We start from the raw sequence: 16966 nt of genomic DNA, 5'->3' as shown, positions 1-16966 counted from the left end.
TCATATTTTCACTTAGACTTTATTATTTACAAATTAAATTACACAACAGCTTTACACAGCATGAGATAAGAAGGAAGGAGAGAGAAGAGGGGAAGAAGCTGGCTGCTTCCACCTCCTCATATGCATAGCAAAGTTTTCAGTGCTGCCCCCACCCCAGTTCCTGGATCAGGCTTTGGGACACAGGCGTAAGCTGGGTTCTGGCTCTGACAGCCCCAGAGTCACCAGGGCTCCCACAAGCAGCTTCTTCACAGGTGTTGAGGGTGAGTGTGAAGGCATCAGCTGCAGGGAGAAAGGTTAATACCAGTTAGAAGGATGTGCTATCCCTTCATCCTACCACATTCAGCCCTGGGACTCACTTTGTCTAGGTGATGGCGATAAATGAGGCCACTGGAATTCAGGTAGAAGGTGGAATAGGCATCATAGGTCCTGGTGAAGGAAGAGAGGCTTACTGAGGGGTAAGCTGACAGATCCCAAAATTTAATTCAAGCATTTGTTTAAACTAGTAGTTCCTTAACTGTGTTACATGTTAGCTTGTCTGGGGAACTCTGAGAAACCTTGATGCCCAGGTTGTATTCTGTTTCAATTAAACCAGAATGTCTGGCACCAATGGTTCCACTGTGCAGCAAAGTTTACAAGCCACTGGTGTACGGCAAGCCTAACAATGTCTTGGGAATTCCTACTTAGAAACTGGCCAAGTACTTTACCTAAGGTTGTGAGGCTCAACTTATAAAAGCAGGATTCTTTTATTTTGATTTTTAGAATATGTGTATTAAAGCTAGACACAGTGAAACAAGGAAGGACTTAGGATGGAAGAAGTGATAGGAGAGCCTAGATGGGCAGTCAGAAAAGGTGGCTTTGGCGACAGACAGGGTCAGGGGGTTAGCCTGGGATGAGCTACCACTGCCCATTGTTCCCCTAGTTGCAAGTCTCCTAGTGTCCTTTAGATTTTAGATGTGTGCCTTTGGGGGAGAATAGAGGGAAGGGAGAGATGTGGGCATGCTCTTGGGAAGGAGAGCTCATCAGCAGAAATTTTCATTTGTTTGATAAGTATTTGAACACCTACTATGTGCCAGTTAATATACATGTAGAAGCTGAGTTCAGAGATTTCCTAATGTACTCAAAGTCCCTATTTCTGTTATATTAAAATAGACTACAATAAGATCCCTGTGCTCAGGGAAGCTGCAGCCAAGTCAGTTAGATGAAGGATTTTCTGGGACACCACACCATCAACCTGAAAACAGTACAATTAAGAAATGGATTTTAGTGTGTGGGTCCATCTTCACTACTCTTACCGATAAAGCTCTTCTTTGTCACGCTTGTAGAAACGCAGAAAGAGCATGTGGATGGGTAGCCCCATGAGCCTCCAACGGGCTTGTAGGGTCCAGTTCTCAGGGTGGCGTGTCAACTGTAGAACTTCCAACCGAAGTTGTGCAAAATAGTTCCAGGCCAGGAAGCGGCAGAGGGTCAGTGACAGAATATACCATGTGCGACCCCTGTGCAGAAAGGATGAAAAAGAAATCTCATGATGGCAGAATCAGAAAACCAAACTGACTACTGAAGAATAGGAAACAGTTGTAGGGAAGCAGCCTAGTACCTTCTCCAGTAACTGAAAGGGTCAAGTATTATACATAGCACTGGATCCTTTTCTTCCCCACCACCATGCCCATGGCTGGATTCTCACTTGGTACGTATGTTCAGGATCTCATTGATGAATTCCACATCCGATGAGTAGAGAGTGTAGTCATGGGAGTGAAGGAAGAGGTTGGGAAGCTAGGTGGAAGAAGGAGGCATCAACCCAGTGGGAAAGAAAAGATGATCCTATTTCTCAGTTTTCTATTTTTAGTGCTTCCTTATTCCTCTCTGAGTGAAAGGTCATCTCCATGCCATGTTTAACTTTCTTTAATCCACACTTAGGGTTATTGTTTCCTTGGGAAATGTTTATAACTTATTTCTATGTGTGCCTTGTGGTTCCAGGAAAGAATCTAGTTGACTAATCCTTTATTTCCAAGTGTTACCTGCATTCCTTCCCACTGAGGATGAAGGTCACTTTTGAACTGACTTACCTCTTGTCTCAGTCTTTCATACATGACAGCCAGGTGCTCCTCCATACTCGGATCTCCAGATGGAGTGGCAGGGGAAGGGCGGGCAGTCACGGGGGCTTGGAAAGATATCAGAGCCCCAGGATAGGGGCAGGAAGGTCCCTCAAATAGGCTCCTAAGCCCATCCAGGCAGCCACTATGCAACTCAGGTCCTAGTCCCTCCTCCCCCTTTGGTGGAGGGAGAACCCATGGTGAGCTGAGGGCCTGGATCTGGAGAGGTAGTGGGGGAGCCCAGGGAAGCAGCCAAGTCGGAGAGCGTGGGGTTGGAGGTGACCAGAGAAGAGAAGATGGAGAAGTGGAAGTCATAGAGTGGGGCCACATGGGTGGGAATGGCAGAGCCCATGGAGAAAGCTGGTCCTAAGGAGGAAGAACCAAAACAAAAAAGATAAGAATCCAGCTGCCTAATGGCCCTTCATCCAAGCTGCTCATTAACACACTCCCAATCCCGCTGCTCCTCCTGACAGAAGCGATGGAATTACTAGACTAGAGGAAAAATGGGATGCATTCACCTCCATCTATCTCCAAGAGGAAAGTTTCCTATGACAAGCATCTCCCCAAAATATTAGCAAATACCTTTACATTTAAGATTCCAATACTTTTGGGAGCAGTTCTACCTCTCAGGGCAAGGATCACATGTTTGAAGAATGAACAAGTGAACGAATAGCAGATTTTATTTGCACTGTGGATGAAATGATGTGGCCTGTACCACATTCCACAATTAAGTGTGTGAGATAGATGTTGTAGAGGAAAACTCCAATGGAACAACAGGCATTTCTCTTGAGTACCAAGACTATTCGGAACCCTTAGGCACTCTCATTCCCTATGCCTCAGTTTCCAGTAAATGCCCTCTTATAAATGAGGGTGATGACGTCACCCTGAGTTATGAGTACTATACGAAAGAAATGTAAACAAAATTTTACGACTTATAAAGTAGTATACAAACATAAGCTGCTATTTCCAGCTCCCCTAATGACACAAACAAGCCCAAGAAACTGAAAGGATGGACAGTTGAAACCAGGACAAGCAGGAGGTCACCCAAAGTCAGGCCTGACCCGAGTCCCTCCGCTTCCCGAGGAACTGGAGGGGTCACTCCGGAAGACGAGTGGGCGGTATGGGCTCTGTCCCGAGGCACTGTCTCCACCGGGGGCGTGGCTATCTTTCCCACCTAGGAGCAGGGGCCCCCAGTCGGCCTTCAAGCCTGGGCGAAATCGCGGCGCAAGAGGCGGGCTGTGAATCTCTCCGCCCCCTGCCCTTCAAATCACCTCGAGGCACAAATGATCGCGAAGACGAAGAAAAGACGCGCCCTGCCACCCCACCTTCAACCCTGCCTGCCCACTCCAGACCTGGCAGAAATGATGTTCATGGTCCGTGCGCGCCAGAGCTGGTAGCACCGCCTCCTTGGTCCCCGAGACCCCGGACCCTCCAGGTACCGCCCGGCAAGAGGTAAAACCAGGCGATAGGATGTAACTGCGCCTGCGCGGAACAGGTCGCACGCTCCGCCCCTAGTGCAGGCTCTGAAGAGGGTCTCTTCCCGTCCCCTCGACTCCGCCTGCTTCCCCTTTTCTCACCTGGGGGCGAGCCTGGTAGGCGCGGAGGCAGGGGCCAAGACGCCTGGCTGCCCCCCTGCTGGGCTGGTACATGATATTCCAGAAGCAGAGAGCACGCCTACCAAATGTGGCCTGTGGCCTCTGGCCTCCTCACTAGTCGAGTGCGCCCCAGCGCCGGCTTCTTGAAGGGGAGAGGAAAGGTGGAGGGGTTCGGAAACTGGGCAGGGAAACGGAGATGTTGCGCGCTTGCGTACTGCGGCGGAATCTAGGAAGGCAGTGAGGCGCCCAGGCAGCTGTAAGTGCGCCTGCGCCAGAAGTCCAGAGGCTGCTGAGGCGCGCTTGCGCAGTAAGTTAGCGGCCACGAGCTCCGCTCACTCCCTTGGGGCGCTTGCGCAAAACACTGGGCAAAATGGGGCTGAACAGGGTGCAGTGAGAGGGATGATATTGAAATGACGACAGTTAAGTTTCTCAGTAGTTCTCGTGATAAAAGTATTTTATTGCTGTCGTTAAGATACAAAAGACAGTACTGCTAAGAAAGCCTGTTGAATGAATGAACGGATGAATGAATACATTATGAAGGCGGGCGTTGGCTGCCTCCTGTAGTGACAGAAATAATACTTTGAAGGTGTGACAGGCTGCAGTCACCAAGGCCTGGTGCTGCGACGTTCCTGCAACTTTCGAATGAACCTGGCGTTGAACAAGTCCCCAGCCATTGTCCAATACTGGGCTGGTGGGGCCTGGGCCTGTGGAGGAACTGTGTGCATGGGTTCCTTTCCATCCCCATGCTGTGACAAGACCTGCTCGTCACTGGTAGACCTGGTAGGTAGGAGGGTGATGGAGAGTGGATTACAGAGGTACTGAAATGGAATTAAGATCAGAGTCTCAGAGTCTGTCTGGTTCTTAAATAGAGGAGTACAAATGAGGGGGTATGAAGCTGGAACCATTGGTGCTATGTCCAAACTTGAAACCCCTCAGACAGTGCCGACGGGAAGTACCAGAGTTGAACTTATGTGGAAACAGGCTTGTAGAAGGATTTAGAGGGAAAGTGGGGGTAGCATCCAGTTGGGAGAACAAGATTTCAGAGGAAGGAGCTGAGAGTGATGTTAAGAAAGAAGATAGGTACTGGGAGGCTGGTAGGGAAGGGGATCAGGCCTCACCTATTCTCTGTTTCCTGTTCCCCCAGCTTCCATTCTAGGTTGCCTGTGGAAATACCACACGTGTATGGGAAAGCTGGAGAAGGTAGTGAATATAGCCTACTTGATTTGAGGATATGGAGAGATGAATACTTACCTATGTTAGGGGATGAGGAATTCAGCCCCCCATGGCGGCTGTAGCAGCAGCTTTGGGCTACCAGCCCTGGGGGAGTCCCCCTGTAGAAGAAATGGGAGATGATGGGGAAGAGGCTACAGGGTGAAAGATGAGTGGGTGTAGAGGACTCAGAGGAGAGGAATAAAAGTAATAGCACAGGAGCACAGAAAGGTAATTATCCTTCCTAGGGGATTTTAATCTAAGCTGGGCCCCAGGAAAGGGGAGGGAGTTCATTTGATACTCCAAAGATTTTCTGGAGCAATCCTGATTTGTTGCTTTACTATTTCTAGTTGGAACATGTTAAAAGCAAGGCTAAAAGTATGTGGTGCATTTATCCCCCACAAAAACACATAGACAAAACCAATTTGTTGGACAAGGAGCCCTGATGTTTGCTTTGGAAAACATGGTTACCTTAATTATAGGCAGTAGCAAAGGTGATTTAGAAGGGAGGGAGCCTTTGAGCAGAGGTGACAGAATGTGTTGGACACTCAACAGAGGTCATGGACTGTTTTGGGAGAGGTCCAAATGTTTGGTGGGGGAAAGGCAGGAAATCAGAGTGGAAAGAGGAATCCGGGGACCAATTAGGGGATGGTTATAGGAATGCAATCAGTGGATCCCAGGGATATTGGTAAATCTTGACATCACAGCAAGGGCTGGCCTGGGGTGAAGGGTAGAAATCACTGGGGAAAGCCAGAGTTTCTGAAGGGAATGGGGAAGTAGACATAGAAACCTACACAGAGGGATCCAGCAACTACATGAGAGGAGACAGAATCCACAGGAGAAGATCCAGCAATGAAGATGGGGAAGGGTGGAACACCAGATCCTGCAAGGGGAGCTCTGAGACTCCTTGCTAGAAGATCTACAGATCTCAGCAGTAAGGAAGATGAGAGGGACAGAGATCCCTTAGAACCCAGGAATAAGGTAACACAAATGAAGCTGAGACCTTAAGTTGTTTTTTTTCGGGTGTTTTCTTTTTCATTGAAAATGTCCATTTAAAAAACACAAAGGAATTCACACTTTATTCAGACAACACTGAGAGGGAGAAGAAAAAGGAAGAATGAGTAGGGAGAAAGGGAGATCCTGCTCCCAAGGATTTGGGGGAACATAGTGGGAGTACTTGATCTACCAAAGAGGGTAGGGAGGAAGGAGGGTGTTTTATACCATCGGTATGGAGCAGGGAAAGAGGTTCTTGCTGTATAACAGGTGTGGGGGAGGGGGCAGATAGGAGTTCCCCTTCATCTCAAGACAATCTCACAAGACAGGGATATTATCAGCATCTAGCTACTGGGAAGGGATGGATCTGGGAGCTAACAGAGCCTCAAGACTCAACTTATCTTTTGAAATATGGCAAAGAGTGATCCCAGGGTGCTTGCCGGGATCTGCTGCCAAGAAACAAAGTCCCTCACAGAATCTGGGTCTGGGGAAAGTAGTGGTGTCTTTAGAAGTGTGGCGAGTCTTCAGAGCCCCAAAGCAGACATCACCTGAGGGGTTCACTGACACATACACAAAACATGTTGTAATGAGGAGCTCAGCAATGTCAAGTGGATCCCTTTTTGGAGCTGCAAGTCCCTGTCCTACATAACTGGAGTTCTCTGAAGCAGATCTCACTGGCTGGCATCAGCATGCTGAAAGGTAAGTATATTAGGTAGCACAAAGCAGTATGAGGGCCACCAGTAGACACTGTAGAGTGAATATGGGATTTATTCCATGGACAAGATTCCTTAAAAGGTTTCTCTAGCAGTGGAGGCCCTTGGACCTTCCATGGTATTCTGGAGTCTGACAGCAAGCCAGAGTGTGCTTATCTGGATAATTAGTATAAGCGCACAACCAAGGAGTCTGGCAGCAATTCAGACTGGGAGTGTTCAGAGACCAAGTTAAGAGAGAAGGGATACATTTTCTGGCAAGAAACACTGCAAAGTATTTGGCCATTTGGGACCCTGACAACCCAGTTATCCAAGAAAGGGGAAGAGGGGATCCCATGGATTCTGTCAGGTTCCACTGGATCCTAGAGGAAGCATTGGAAGAGTAGGTCTGGAGTTCTTGGGGAGAGGGTCTCTGCCCACCCAAGGTCTCCCAGGGATGGCAGCTGGTTAGCTGTTTGTCAGTATCGACTCTCATCAGAGCGGGGAAGGGAGCTGTGAAAGGATTTATGGACAGGAGGTAGGGAGAGGGAAAGTGGGGGGAGAGAGAAAAACAGAAGTCAGAAATGAAGAGAAAGCTAGGGAGAAAAATACAAGAGATGCCTATTCTCTGCCTGCTTGATGGGCTGCTGCCACACAAAGCACTGATATGGGGCCAGTGGTTCCTCAGTGTCAGAGACACTGCACCTCCCCAGCAAGTATCACAAGATTTCCCCCAACTTAGAAGTTCGGTTCCATCCACTCATGGATCTGAGTTCTTCTACATTTCCTCCCAACTCTCACTAAAACTGGGGTCCCTAGACTTTATGTGGTCCTATTCTGCTTCCCCACTGTCATTTATTTCCATATCACTCCCACAAATACTTCCCAATATACTCTCCAATCCACCTGTCCTGTTTCTTTATGTCTCTTGACTCGAATCACCCTTTGCCATTTCTAATATTCTTTGACAGTCTCAAGGCTCCTTAACCATCCAATTTCTATTACCTGGTACGGCGACGCTGGGCTGAGCTGCCAGCAGGGTCAGTAGCCAGCAGAAGCCGGGCAGTAGGATGTGGGGGGCAGAGGCGCAAGGAACGCAGCAGCTCCTGCTCTGGCACAAAGGGGCGGAGGGGACCCCGTTCTGGTGAGTTTCCCAGGCTGCTGGAGCGGGGGGGTGGGTGGACCGGAGGTGTAGCTCGGCGAGGGGCCCTATTTAGGGGCCAAGGAGGCTCCACAGCTACCTTCAGAACTGTGGAAAGGGAAGAGGTTAAAGAGCAAGACAGCAAAGATTAGGGTAGAAAAGAGAAAGCAGAGCCTTTAGAGAGAATGAATTCTTCCTGAGTTAGAGTACCCCAAACCCAGACACCCTACCCCAGTCTTACATTCTCGGTCACTAGAGGAGTATGGCTTGATTTCTCCCTCTGCTCTCTTGGGTGGCAGCTTCCTGGCTGGAGCTGATGGTGAAGAAGACACAGGCAAGGTAGGCATTTGGAGATACACTTTGTAATCCTCCTGGCCACTACCCCTATGAGCCCAAACCTCCACTCCGACACCACAGTTCCTTTTGGGGAAGGATAAGAGTACAGCTCCACCACAGAAGCACCTCTGTGGCAACACCTCACACCATAAGGGAATTTAGAAAGAATACTGGGGCACTTTTGAGGAGAGCCAGAAGGAGTAAGCCAAATGCAGAGTTAGGGGGAAACAATCCAGGAGAAGGTACAGGAGAAGGGTGGCCAAGGGAAGCAAGCTCTTACTATCAGTGGGTGCTGTCAGGCCCCACTAGGATTCTAGGGCAGTGGAATGGTCCTAGTTGGGCCAATAAGGACCCTGGGTCCCTCTAGATGAGATGGACAAAGTTCTTGGTTAATCAGAAATTTCTTTAGAGAGGTTAGGAGAGGCTGGGGTGGGGCAGAACCTCTCTTCCTTGTACAAAGATGGGGAGAGATGTAAGTTTTATTAGGAAAAAAGAAGGATGAGGAGAAAACATATCTGGAAAGGAGTTATGAGAGTAAATGGGGTGCTAACATTGTCCAAGGCTCTGCTTCTCATTCCCTCACTACTCTACCTGTTCCCTCCCTTTCCCCCTCAAGAGGTTTTCCATCAAGTATAGCAAATGAGACCTCAGTGAATCTATTTAAGCTTTATCCATAGCCCCCAACTGTGGTCCTGAGTCCTCACAATCCTTACTGGATCTCAGTCCCTCTCATAGCCTGTGCATCACAGCAGGAGCTGGGTGGGGGAAGCCTTGGAAACCAAAGCAACTCATGGAAATGAACTGCCTCTCAGTGCCTGGCACTGGCTGAAGCTGACTGAGTGATTGTTCCTCCCTTTCCTGGCCATGGAGGAGGTGTGAGCTAGTCACAGAGCCAGCTCAGAAGAGTGGCCCTTCCGTGCAGTATGTGCTGCATAGCTAACAGACAGCTGTGCTTCCCCACCTTTGGGAAGCAGGGAGGAAGGAGTAGGGCTCAGACTGGCAGGGAGCGTGTGTGTATGAAGATGAAATGGAGAACTGAGTCAGCATTTCTGTACTTCCTAGGTCTAGTTTCTTGAGATCAATTTCATTAATATTTGGTTGGAAATGTTATAAATTCTGAGCATTATCTTCTAAAACTAATATTTAAACTTTGGGCCCTGGCTGGTGTGGCTCAGTGGTTGAGTGCCAGCATGTGAACCATAGGGTTGCAGGTTCAATTCCCAGTAAGGGCATATGCCTGAGTTGCAGGCCAGGTTCCCCACAGGGGTCTTGTGAGAGGCATCCACATATTGATGTTTCTCTCCTTCTCTTTCTCCCTTTGGGCCATTCATGTCAATATTCTTTGGCCGAAAATGGAAGGGCTGACTGCACTTGACTGTCCCTCGCTGAATGACAGAAACCTGAGGGGTTTACAAAGGAATGTGACTCTGGCCTACTTTTATGGACCTGAAGCAACAAGAGGCTCCATCAACATTAATTGTCAAACAGGCTCCCAGTAAGCTTGCTTAGTTAAAAGTCTTGACAAGTTCAGCCCTGGCTGGTGTGCCTCAGTGGATTGAGCACCAGACTGCAAACCAAAGGGTCACCAGTTTGATTCCCAGTCAGGGCACATGTCTGGGTTGTGAGCCAGATGCCCAGTTGGGGGCACTCAAGAGGCAACCACACATTGATGTTTCTCTCCCTCCCTTCCCCTCTCTAAAATTAAATAAATAAAATCTTTAAAAAAAGTATTGACAAGTTCAAATGCACCACTCCCATGATGGTAAAGGCAAACGTAATGACTGCTGGGAAACTTGGGTTGCTTTAGAATTTTTCCACATTGCCTATAGATCACACTGTGTGCTCTGTGGCCTCCAGAGTAATTTGCCACCATAGCACTATAGTCCCGCCAATTCAGTGCAGCTTTACCAGCAGGTGTAGGATCAACCACAGCAGCGCCGGAGTGTCGAGTTGCCCTCAGAGAGGGAGCAGGGGGCCCTGTGCGGAAGGAAGGGGTGGTGCCCCTCAGTGAGGAGACCAGTGGAATGAAGAGCCCACCTCTTTTCTTTCCCTCACCCCAACTAACTGGCCAATACACAAGGTGAGAAGACTTACGATGCTGATGGGCAAAGAAGCCCTCGAAGATCACAAAGTTGTTTACCTATAAGACAAAAAACAAGCAAAATACAGTTGTCCATTCAGCCACTCAGCATACTTGGGTACAGAATGCTGCTAGAAAAACCACAATGGGAGGAAGAAAAGCCAGCCTTCCCAGTCCTCTTGACAGTCTCAAACACTCAGACCCTGACAAGCTGAACCCAAAGTCGATTTAGAACTGCAAAGGAACTCAAATAGCCAAACAACCTTGAAAAAGAAGAATGAAGTTAGAGTATTCACACTTCCTGATTTCAACACTACAAAGCCAATCATAATGGTATGGTAAAGGCCACAGAGACCAACAGAAAAAAACAGAGCCAGAAATACACCCATGATGCCAAGACCATTCAAAGGGGAAAAAATAGTCTCTTCAACAAATCGTTACTGTGGTAGAGGCCATAATGGAAAGAAGAGCCCAGAAATACACCCCTGATGCCAATGGGGAAATAGTCTCTTCAACAAATGGTGCTTAGACAACTGAAAACCCACGTGCGAGATAATGAATTTGGACCTCTATTTCATACCACAGACAAAAAAAAAGAAAACTAAAAATGGACCTAAGAACTAAAACTATGAAATCCTTACTTACAGGGAAACAGTGAGGAAAATTATGACTTTGGATTAGACAGTGTCTTACATATGACATCAAAAGCACAAACAATAAAAGGTAAAATAAATAAACTAGACTTCATCAAAAGACACTATCAAGAAAATGAAAAGACAACCCATAAACAAAATAGGACAAAATATTTGCAAGTCATACATTTGATAAGGATGTTATATCTAGAATATATAAAATACTACTACATCTAAAAAAGAAAGATCGCAATTTAAAAATTGTCATGGAATGGAGTGAACCAGAAGGAAGAAAAAAACATTCAACCAGAAAAGAATGAAGAAACAGGAATTCAAAAAAACGAGGAGAGGCTTAGGAACCTCCAGGACATCTTTAAACATTCCAACATCTGAATTATAGGGGTATCACAAGGAGAAGAGGAAGAGCAACAAGTGGAAAAGTTATTTGAACAAATAATAAAGGGGAACTTCCCCCTTTAGAATGGCAAAGGAAATAGACTTCCAGGAAGTCCAGGAAGCTCAGAGTCCCAACGAAGGTGAACCCAAGCAGGAACACACCAAGGCACATCATAATTACATTAGCTAAGAGTAAAATGAAGGAGAGAATCCCAGAAGCAGCAAGAGATAAGGAGACAGTCACCTACAAAGGAGTTCCCATCAGACTGTCAGCTGATTTCTCAAAAGAGACCTTGCAGGCAAGAAGGGGCTGGAAAGAAGTATTCCAAGTCATGAAAGGCAAGGACCTACATCCAAGATTGCTCTATCCAGCAAAGCTTTCATTTAGAATGGAAGGGCAGATAAAGTGCTTTTCAGATAAGGTCAAGTTAAAGGAATTCATCATTACCAAGCCCTTATATGAAATGTTAATGGGACCTATCTAAGAAAAAGAACATAAAAAACCACGTATGGTAAAATGACAGCAAACTCACAATTATTAACAACCACACCTAAAACAAAAGCAAAAGCAAACTAAGCAAACAACTAGAACAGGAACAGAACCACAGAAATGGAAATCACATGGAAGGTTAGCAACAGAGGAGTAGGAGGAGGAGAGAGGGGGAAAAGGTACAGAGAATAAGGAGAGAATTAGATGGTAGGTAGAAAATAGGGAAATGTAGAAGCTAAAGAACTTGTGACACATGGGCATGAACTAAAGAGGGGGAATATGGGTGGGAGAGGGTGTGCAGGGTGGAGGGGAATGAAGGGGGGTTAATGGGACAACTGTAATAGTATAGTCAATAAAATATATTTTTAAAAAATTGGCGTGGGACTTGAATAAACATTTATCTAAAGAAGGTACTTAAGTGGCCAGTAAGCACCTGAAAAGATGCTCAATATCATTAGTCATTAGGGACATGCAAATCAAAAACCACAAAAAGATACTACATACCCACTAGGATGATTATTTTTTAAAAAAGGAAAATAACATGTTCCTGAAGCTGTTGAGAAATTGAAACACTCATCCATTGCTGGTGGAAATGTAAAATGTAGTTATTGGAAAAACAGCTCGTTCTTCAAAAAGTGAAACCAAGAATTGTATGGTCCTGGCCGGTGTGGCTCAGTTGGTTGGAGCATCATCCCATAGACCAAACGGTCGCAGGTTTGACTCCTGGTCAGGGTACATACCCAACTTTTGGGTTTGATTGCTGCTTGGAGCACGTATGATCCTCCATGTGTGTGCATATGGGAGACAACCAATTGATGCTTCTCTCTTGCATTGATGTTTCTCTCCCTTTCTCTCCCCCTCTCTAAAAGTAATGAAAAATTGAGTGAGGATAAAAAAAGACGAAAAAAAGAATTATGATATGGTCAGCAATTACACTCTTAGGTGTATACCCAAAAGAACTGAAAATACATGTGCAAACAAAATCTTATACACAATAGCCCTGGCTGGTATGGCTCAGTGGATTGAGCACTGGCCTGTGAACCAGGTACCCAGTAGGGGGAGCACAAGAGGCAATTACACATTGATGTTTCTCTCCCTCCCTTTCTCCCTCTCTTCCCCTCTGTCTAAAAATCAAATTAAAAATCTTTTAAAAAAAGACAACCTAAAATCTTATACACAAATGGACAAAAGTGGAAACAATCAGCTGATAAATGGATAAACAAACTGTGGTATAATCCATATAATGGAATATTATTTAGACATAAAAAGAAGTGAAGTACAGCTATGATCAGTGTGGCTCAGTTGGGTGTCATCCTGCAAAGCAAAAGGTTGCTGGTTTGATTCCTGGTCTGCAGGGCACATGCCTGGGTTGCAGGTTTGGTCTCTGGTCTGGATGCATGAGAGAGGTAACCAGTCGATGTTTCTCACCCTTTCTCCCTCACTTCCCCTCTCTCTAAAAATAAATAATTTTATTTTAAAAAAGGGAATAAAGTATTGATACAGGTTACAACATAGAAGAACCTACTAAAAACATTATGCTAAATGAAAGCCAAACATAGAAGCTACATGTTGTATAATTTCATTTACATAAAATGTCCAAAATAAGCAATTCCAGAGTAGATTAGTGGTTAAGAGGGGCTGGGGAAGAGGAATGGGGAGTGACTGCTTAGTGAAATGTTCTGGAATTGGATAGTGGTGGTAATTGCACAACAAGGTAAATATACTAAAGACCATTGAATTATTTGTGGTTTTTTAAAAATATTTTATTTATTTATTTTTTGAGAGGGGGACAGAGGGGGGAAAGAAGGAGAGAAACATCAATGTGTGGTTGCTGCTTATATGCCCCCTACTGGGGTCCTGGCCAGCAACCCAGGCATGTGCCCTGACTGGGAATCAAACCAACAACACTTTGGTTCTCAGTCTGGTGCTCAATCCCCTGAGCTACACCAGCCAGGGCGAATTGTATATTTTAGTTAAAAAAGAGAATTTTATCAAAAGCCTGTACTGTTTTAGGCTCTCCCAGAACCCCTTCTAATGAAAACAGCACAAAATGTCAAGGAAGGCATACAGAGCTGTCCAAATAAGACTCACAGATAAGGCCACATGAGTTAAGGATACAAATACTGAGAACTAAGATTTTAAGTAGGGTTCAGACAGGTGGGATTATTGAGAGAAGGAAGAGATGTTAGAAGACAGGGTACCACTCTGATATCTAATAACTGATCATTTTAGAGTGATTTCATTATGTTATCACATTCTATTTGGCCTTCACAATTCTAGTTTAAAAAACAAAACAAAACAGTAAAAAAGACCCTGGCTGGCATGGCTCAGTGGACTGAGCGCCAGCCTGTGAACCAAAATGTTGCTAGTTTGATTCCAAGTCAGGGCACATGCCTGGGTTGTGAGCCAGGTCCCCAGTTGAGGGTGTGCAAGAAGCAACCAATTGATGTATCTCTCTTACATCAATGTTTTCCTCCTCTCCCTCCCCAACTCTCTCTCTCTAAAACAACAGAAATAAAAAGAAAGGTACTGAAAATAATAAAAATAAAAAACAGTAAAAAAGACTTGGACTCTTTTTCATGGTGCTTTGGAGGCGGTTGGCTGCTTCAGGATGAAGCTAAAAATCTCTTTCTTATCCACCGAGTGCCAGAAACTCATTGAAGTGGGCAATGAACGCAAACATAGTATCTTTTATGAGAAGCGTGTAGCCACAAAAGTTGCTGCTGATGCTCTGGGTGAAGAATGGAAGTGTTATGTGGTTTGAATCAGAGGTGGGAATGACAAACAAGGTTTCCCTATGAAGCAGGATGTCTTGACCCATGGATGTGTCTGTCTGCTGCTGAGCAAGGGACATTCCTAATATAGACCAAGGAGTGGAGAGCGAAAGCGCCAGTCTGTTCAGGGTTGCATTGTGAATGCCAATCTCTGTATTCTCAATTTGGTTATTGTAAAAAAAAGGGGGAAGAAAGATATTCCTGGTCTCACTGATACTACTGTGCCTTGTCACCTGGGGCCCAGAAGAGCCAGCAGAATCCACAAAGTCTTCAACCTTTCTAAAGAAGATGATGTCTGCCAATTTGTTGGGTGAAAGCCCCTAAACAAAGAAGGTAGGAAACCTAGAACCAAAGCACCTAAGATTCAGCATTTCATTACTCCAGGTGTACTGCAACACAGATATTAGCGTATTGGTCTGAAGAAGCAATGTATTAAGAAAAGTAAGGAAGAGGCTGCAGAATATGCTAAACTTTTGGTTAAAAGGATGAAGGAGGCCAAAGAAAAATGCCAGGAATAGACTGCCAAGAGAGGTAGGCTATCCTCTCTGAGAGCTTCTACCTCTAAGTCTGAGTCCATTCAAAAATGAGGTTTTCTAAGAGTAATAAATAAATAAGAACAAACATCAAAAAATAAAAAAGACTTGGAGACATGCCTTGCCCAAAGCCAAGTAGCTACAAGTGGCAGAACTGGGTCTCAAGTCCCAGATTCTTGATGCCAGCTACAGCATTTCAGCCAGGATTACAGTCTGGTCATGAGGAGTGAGTGGGTTATAGGTTCAGATTTGAGCTCTACCACGGATTAGCTATGTGAACTTGATCAAGTTGCTTGTCTGTATAAAGCTAAAATAGAGTCAACAGTAGCACTTACCTCAAAGAGATGTGCAAGGATCAACTGAGGTGGTGCGTGTAAATACAATACCACACAGCTCATGAGATATTAGCCATTATTACTTATACTCTATCTTGCTCTGGTATTACAGGTCACCTGGATAATGTGTTTGATGCCTAATACTGTATTCCTTCACTGTTCTCACTGCTCTCTGGAAAAATATACGTGTGAGGACACCCTGAACAGGCCCTGTCTATCTCCTGCCTTATCCTGCTGTAATGTCTACCAACCTACCCTTATTTTCCCTCCAAGCACATGCCCAGTACTCTGGCCACACCAAACTGTTAACAGTGCCCTGACGGGTAGTTTAATACCTCTCTGACTTTGTTCATGCTAGTTCTTACAGATAAAATGCACTTTAACCCACCCACTTGTGTCCCCTGACACTCACCTTTCAAGATTAAACATGTATCAAACCTTTCTTTACCAATCCTCAACTCACCACTGTGTCCTGTTGCCCCCTCTGTAAGCATATCAGTCAAATCATGTTACTGTGGATTAACTGTCCATGATCCTATCTAAGGAGCCCAATCGCAGCCCCTCCTACCTATTCAACAACATTGCTTCAACAGTTCTCCCCACATGCTCTAATATCATCAGATTTTCTTTCCATACAGAGAGTCATTCTTAGGCTGTTCTTCCAAGTGAACAGAACCCGTTCTTGATCCACTTCCCTCTCCAGCTCTTGCCCTACTTCTCTGTTCACCTTAAAGCAGCATTTAAAAGAGTGGCCTCAGCCCTAGCCAAGTAGCTCAGTTGGTGAGAACATGCTCCCAATATGCCAAGGTTGGGGGTTCAATACCTGGTCAGGTCAAGGCATACATAAGAATCAACCAGTAAGTAAAACTTCAATAAGTAGAACAAGTGGATGTTTTTCTCTCTCTAAAATCGATAAATAAAAGTTAAAAAATAATAAAATAAGAGTGGCCTATTCTTGCTGTCTCCAGTTCCTAGCTTCTCAATTTCCTATACCCACTCTCCATCCAGACTTCCATCTACTGCTGCACCAAAACAGCTGGTCAGGATCACAAATGGCCTCAGGCAGCTAAATCAAATGGTCACGTCCCAGACCTCTTCTTAACTCGCTGATCAGCACCATGTGAATCAGTAAGCCATTCCTTACTCCTTGGAAATACCTTCCTTATGAGCCTACCAAGTCAACTTCCAAGTTTTCATCTACTTCACTAGTTACTCTTTGGTCACACTTGCTGGTTCTTTCTCTGCCCTGACTTCTTAAGAGTGCCCATGGGCTCAAGTCCTTGGACCACATCTCTAGTACTCCCTTATGACATCATCCTGTCTCACTGCTTTCAACACCCTATGTACGCTGAAAACACTCTATCCCAAACCTCTTCTCTGAACTTCAGGAAAATACCAAGCTGTCAACTCAACCTGGACTTATCACAGACATCTCTAATTTAACATATTCAAAATGGGTCCTACTATTTCCCCCAAAGCTGCTCCACCTACCATCTCAGTGTAACTCCTTCCAGCATCTCAGACCAACAACTTAGGGATCACCCTTAACTCTCCCCCACGCCCTGTACTCAATCTATTAGGAGACCTGACTTGCTTTAACTTCACAATATTTAACATTTGACCAATACCACCTCTACTGCCACTATCTTGGTCTGAGCCACCACCATTTTCCA

At 45.5% G+C, this 16966-nt stretch overlaps 2 protein-coding genes and 1 pseudogene across 14 annotated transcripts in view; 1 reads left to right on the top strand and 2 right to left on the bottom strand.

Moving 5' to 3' along the window:
- On the bottom strand, nucleotides 1-3924 carry C4H6orf136 (chromosome 4 C6orf136 homolog). 2 transcript variants are annotated; one of them, XM_028508610.2, is made up of 6 exons: nucleotides 3668-3924; nucleotides 2064-2456; nucleotides 1682-1770; nucleotides 1293-1493; nucleotides 357-426; nucleotides 1-279 (listed from the first exon to the last, which is right to left on the bottom strand). In XM_028508610.2, the coding sequence occupies exons 1-6, from the start codon at nucleotides 3737-3739 to the stop codon at nucleotides 166-168; spliced, it is 939 nt and encodes a 312-aa protein (XP_028364411.1). In that variant the 5' UTR covers nucleotides 3740-3924; the 3' UTR covers nucleotides 1-165. The 2 variants fall into 2 exon arrangements, with proteins under 2 accessions (XP_028364411.1, XP_035879652.1); XM_036023759.1 differs by lacking the exon at nucleotides 3668-3924 and adding an exon at nucleotides 2673-3137.
- The window catches only part of ATAT1 (alpha tubulin acetyltransferase 1), a 34183-nt gene that overhangs the window by 14551 nt on the left and 2666 nt on the right, over nucleotides 1-16966 (bottom strand). For 2 of the 12 annotated variants that reach the window (XM_036023757.1, XM_028509638.2), the window contains exons 7-13: nucleotides 10148-10193; nucleotides 9962-10030; nucleotides 7959-8030; nucleotides 7582-7825; nucleotides 4937-5016; nucleotides 4804-4846; nucleotides 4025-4462 (exon numbers count right to left, since the gene is read on the bottom strand). In XM_036023757.1, the coding sequence (XP_035879650.1) occupies nucleotides 4288-4462; nucleotides 4804-4846; nucleotides 4937-5016; nucleotides 7582-7825; nucleotides 7959-8030; nucleotides 9962-10030; nucleotides 10148-10193 (729 nt within the window). In that variant the 3' untranslated portion in view covers nucleotides 4025-4287. Of the gene's footprint in view, nucleotides 1-4024; nucleotides 4463-4664; nucleotides 5017-5945; nucleotides 7090-7577; nucleotides 7826-7958; nucleotides 8031-9961; nucleotides 10031-10147; nucleotides 10194-15293; nucleotides 15318-16966 lie in introns of those variants that run through there. The other 10 variants (XM_036023755.1, XM_036023752.1, XR_004902687.1 and 7 more) reach the window with 10 other exon arrangements.
- Nucleotides 14170-15028, top strand: LOC114494486 (annotated as a pseudogene).

The sequence above is a fragment of the Phyllostomus discolor genome, chromosome 4 (assembly GCF_004126475.2).
Source record: "Phyllostomus discolor isolate MPI-MPIP mPhyDis1 chromosome 4, mPhyDis1.pri.v3, whole genome shotgun sequence".
Taxonomy (NCBI): domain Eukaryota; kingdom Metazoa; phylum Chordata; class Mammalia; order Chiroptera; family Phyllostomidae; genus Phyllostomus; species Phyllostomus discolor.
Note: the sequence above shows the minus strand (reverse complement) of the source record. Positions and strands in the feature narration are given on the sequence as shown.

What these genes read in the sequence shown, in the direction of transcription:
- C4H6orf136 (XM_036023759.1), bottom strand. Translation starts at nt 2,810, where the DNA reads ATGTGGTACAGGCCACATCATTTCATCCACAGTGCAAATAAAATCTGC. An exon ending in ATGAAAGACTGAGACAAGAG is followed by an intron (nt 1,771 to 2,063) that starts GTAAGTCAGTTC and finishes TCTTCCACCTAG; the next exon opens with CTTCCCAACCTCTTCCTTCA. An exon ending in GACAAAGAAGAGCTTTATCG is followed by an intron (nt 427 to 1,292) that starts GTAAGAGTAGTG and finishes TTCCTTCACCAG; the next exon opens with GACCTATGATGCCTATTCCA.